The sequence below is a fragment of the Sesamum indicum genome, linkage group LG6, assembly GCF_000512975.1.
Source record: "Sesamum indicum cultivar Zhongzhi No. 13 linkage group LG6, S_indicum_v1.0, whole genome shotgun sequence".
Lineage (NCBI taxonomy): Eukaryota > Viridiplantae > Streptophyta > Magnoliopsida > Lamiales > Pedaliaceae > Sesamum > Sesamum indicum.
In genome coordinates this window covers 8,902,034-8,906,531 of record NC_026150.1, presented here as the reverse complement: position 1 = coordinate 8,906,531, position 4,498 = coordinate 8,902,034, and the positions used below count along the sequence as shown (strand labels likewise).

Below are 4,498 nucleotides of genomic sequence, written 5' to 3'. Positions count from 1 at the left end.
TGATTTTTTCATTAGGGTTGTTGAAGTTCAATTTCTTCAGTTGGGTCGGTGAGTTTTTCTTATTTTCTCATCTGGGTTTTTTTCACTTTTTATAACGTTTTGCTTATGTTGTATTTGTGTTGAAGTTATTTTTTTTTTGTAAATTGAAGTTTAAAGCTTTCTTGTTCGATTTAGGAGTTTCACACACATGATATTGCAGAAAGTTCATTATTATTCCATTTGATATTATCTTGTAAATGTGAAATTATTTATCTGCAAATTATATATTGAATTTTTTCTTCATTTTTTAGATTTTTTTTCTATTTTTCCTATTTTTTATTTATTTTGTTTCTATTAAAAGGTTGTGAGGTAAAGTGCAAATGATTCCATACGTTAAAGGCTATCTGCATTTAACTTTTACAAGTTTACTGAACCCAAATCCACCCTCTGGCACATATACACACGTGGATGGAATATTCTATTATTATTCTTGAAAAACTATAAAGTGCAATAAAAATAAAGAATTGGGTGAAAAAATATATAAAAACAAAATTGGGGCCAAAGTGCAAATGACCCCATCCGTTGGGGATCGTCAACATTTTACCTTATAAATTAATATAAGAAATCTTTGCATCGAGATCAATGATTCACTCATGGAATTGGGCCTCTTTGAGCCCATCAATCAACCCAGCCCAAGGTAGGCCTAACAACCTTTTATGGGGCCTACTGAATTATCCGACATTTAAATTTATGAGCTCTTAATCAATGTTTTAAAACTCGAATTCACATTCGAATCGAAATATTAATTGTAACTATTGAATCAACTGTGATTGAATCAGTAATATTATAATTATGTCATAACAAAAATATAATAAAATAATAAAAAATACAGAAAATATAAACACATAATTAAAAATATTTCAAATTTGATAATCAAATTAATATGTTCAAGTTTTAAAATAAAAAATAAAAATAGTAAAATTGCGTAGATAACACAAAATGTGAACTATTTACAATTAGGATTAAGTTATAGCAGATAAATTAGACACTCCCTAAAATTAGGTCTAATTATAAAAACACTATGTCTTTGGTAAAATTACACATGCATTATTTGAAATTATAGTTGTAATTATAAGTAAAATCCTTATTCAACGATAAAATTTTATACAAACACCCCTCGAGAGGTATTCTTGTCATTTTATAAAGAACAGGGAAAGTTTGTGTAATTTAATATAATTTTAGGGCCAGGCATATTGAAGTAATTTACTCTAAATTTTAATATCGATAAATAATGAGCTAATTCGTAAGTCATATTATGAATTGGTCATCGATTCAAACAACTGTTCAGAATGATTTTCGGCGAAAGAACAATTCTGAACCTTATCTGATTTTATATATATGATTCAATTGTTTTAGGAAAAATGGAAGCAATTTCCATGTGTTATTGCAAATGAACAAATTACTCTATATGAAAAAAAAAAGTAGTAATTTATCCCCTTATATTTTTTAAAATGTAATAATTTACCATTTTATACTTTTTAAAATGAAGCAATTTATTTCTCTAGACATGGGGGTTAAATTGCTTCGTCTTAATTAACATGAGAAGATAAATTATTAATTCTTTTTTAATACAAAAATAATTTATTCATTTACAATATTACAGAGGACAAATTACTAATTATAATTATTGTACTATAAATTGAACAGGGATTTACTCGATTCTGACTGATCAATCCACGCGGGATCTATAGCAGTGTTCTCGATTTAAAATCTCATTATTGAAATTAGAAAATGGCACGTGAACGGCTAATATATTATTATTATTTATTTCATTACAAATATTTTAAAATGTAAAGCGCACGTGTAGTGCTAATAAATTAATATTATGATATCCGACATAAATATTTTGAAGACGTTACGTATCTTTTTGAATATATATAATATTTTATTAGATCTTCCAATCCCATCCCTCACACCTAAATTTGGGTATCTTTCTTGCTTTGGTCTCAAGTTCATTTGCAATCATAAGGTCGGTAAGAATAACATCCCAAAAATTTAAATTATAGTATATGTTAGAAAATTCGTGGCCAGACAAAACTCAAAAATAGAGATGCGATAATAAAAATTGTACTTGCTATATGAAAATATATATTTATAAATGTTTTAAATGTTACGATTTACGTGTCATAAATTATTCATCCAATTATGATTCGATGATTACGAAGGTCAAATGCATTATCGAGTCTGACCTGAACGTTACGTGCATTCAAGAATAAAGTACAATCCGCACGCTGCAGCATGTATATTATGCCCAAAAGATTAGTTGAATTCAAACCCTAAAAGGACACTGGCTACTTCATACTTTCACGCCCCTCCTCACCGATAAAACAACTTAGCCCATACTTTTTTCTTTGAAAAATCTTATAAGATCATTTTTATAGTTTATATATAAGATATCTAAATTTTAATTTAAAAGTAAGATTTTTGAGTGATTGAAATATGTAAGGTTATGAAACGTATATGATTTTGATAATGCCAAGTTTATAATGTTAATATGTGATATTTTTTTTTCAGTTATTTTTTCTAAGGTTCCAAATAAATGGAGTGGGCCCCATACAAAGCATCCCAACAGGCCCGTGGGTAAGGTAGTTAGCCCATAAAATTTGCATTTATGCTAATGTGGTAGGGTCCACAGATATGTCCAATTCAACAACATGACTCAGCAAACAACAGAGATTCCACGTCGCACACTCTACATCATAGTAAAAAACTTTCAATTCATTCTCTCTATATTCGCGGAAGTGTACTTGATAAGTCGCAAGTGACAAACTCTACAGGTTTCAAGTTGATTGGACAAGATTCTTTCAAATAGTCATATCTTCATCTAAATAAGCCCAAATCATGTTTCAATTTTTCGTTAGTTAGCTAGCATCTGCAGGTATCTAACGGCATGCAGATTGCCTAACCAACTCCGGGATCTACTCTAAAGCCTCCTATAAATAGGCACTATAAAAAAAATGCAGGATTTGTATCGATTATTTTGGAACGACCATAGTTCTACCGAGGATAAAATTTTCGTTTCATCTATTAATCAAAATTACAATCACATTAATCTACTTTACATATTTTTCAATCCATCAGATTTTTATATGGTAAATATTATAAAACGATATTAAAATTATCACATCCTATATTTTTATCTGACGGGGCTCTATCAACCATTTAATATTTCAACCACAAAATTAAACGGGCCCTTAATAGATAGTAAGATTAGCTAGAGATGAGTGCGGGTCATGTTTTTGGATCAATAGTTTTTTAAATTATACATCAAATAAATTTAAACACATACATCAGTGTATCATTAGATATATATTAATCACATGTAATTTAACTAGTGTTTATACAATTGACTTGTGCTCACTTTAATTCAAAAAATAAAAGAATATTTGGATTAATTGTGTACTTGTATGCTTAACAAAAAAAGGGAAAAATTCTAATTTATAGAGTAAGTGTGATATATATTTGTCATGTGATCAACTTTTTTGAACTGCACATCAATCATATAACAAATATATCACACCTGCTATATACTTGGTTCAAATCCATGTAATCTGAATCTGAACTTCATACCAAGACTAAAAGTGGCATGGAATGATGTGTCAAATCCCTACTGGCTGATACCTCTGCTCTCTCACTTCACAACACTAGACGCCTTATTCTGCGGCGCCTCAACACAATCGATTTCAGTAACTCCACAGTTCCACCTCAGCATCGCTTCCCACCTCATCCCAGCTAAATCTCCACCCCAAGCATGGCGGCGGAGACAGCAAAACCCCTTCCGCCAGCCGCGCTATGCTCAATTCATCGTACAGAATACCATTACATAAATCCGGAGACGCCTTCTTTTCTCCATCATTATCCGTCGACGTTTCTTCCTTCCTCTGCTCTTGGCAAACCTCCTCTGTGGCCCTCGGCCGAAACGCCTCCGCCGCCTCCGCTGCCGCCTTCCTGAGATCCTTAGCCTCCTTCGACGCTGGAATCGGCAGCCGCCAAACGGAGTCCGCGAAATTCAAGCACGCCATCTGCCCCCTGAGTGCCAATGCCGCCACGTCGTGGGCCCGCGCAGCCATCTCCGGGGTGGGGTAACTCCCCAGCCAAATCCGCTTCTGCTTGCTGGGCTCCCGCAGCTCGCAGACCCACTTATTGGAGTTCCTCCGACGCACGCCGCGGTACACAGGGTGGCGAGTCTCCTTGAACTTCTTCCTCCCCGCTCGCTTCTTGGGGCGGCTGGCGGCAAGGATAAGCTCTTCATCAGAATACGCAGACCGGGCTAGTGGCATGGGATCAGAACTGGAAGTTGGAGAACATTCCATGTCGATTATAATCCGGGAGTAGTAATGCAGCGAGAAAGTGTTAAGTCGCTGACCGTTGATGAAGAAGAAAGGAAAGATGAAGAACGTATATAGTAGGGTAATAGGGTGGGAAAGGAGGGGGTGGTACACATGGATACGAAATGGAC

At 33.7% G+C, this 4,498-nt stretch overlaps 1 protein-coding gene across 1 annotated transcript; it reads right to left on the bottom strand.

Annotated features, from left to right (window-relative positions):
• LOC105164148 (dehydration-responsive element-binding protein 1D-like) lies at positions 3,665–4,438 on the bottom strand. Its single transcript, XM_011082733.2, has one exon. The coding sequence runs from the start codon at positions 4,350–4,352 to the stop codon at positions 3,723–3,725; it is 630 nt and encodes a 209-aa protein (XP_011081035.1). The 5' UTR covers positions 4,353–4,438; the 3' UTR covers positions 3,665–3,722.

Bases quoted from the DNA above. Each gene is read 5' to 3' on its own strand.
- LOC105164148 (XM_011082733.2), bottom strand. From the start codon at position 4,352: ATGGAATGTTCTCCAACTTCCAGTTCTGATCCCATGCCACTAGCCCGG.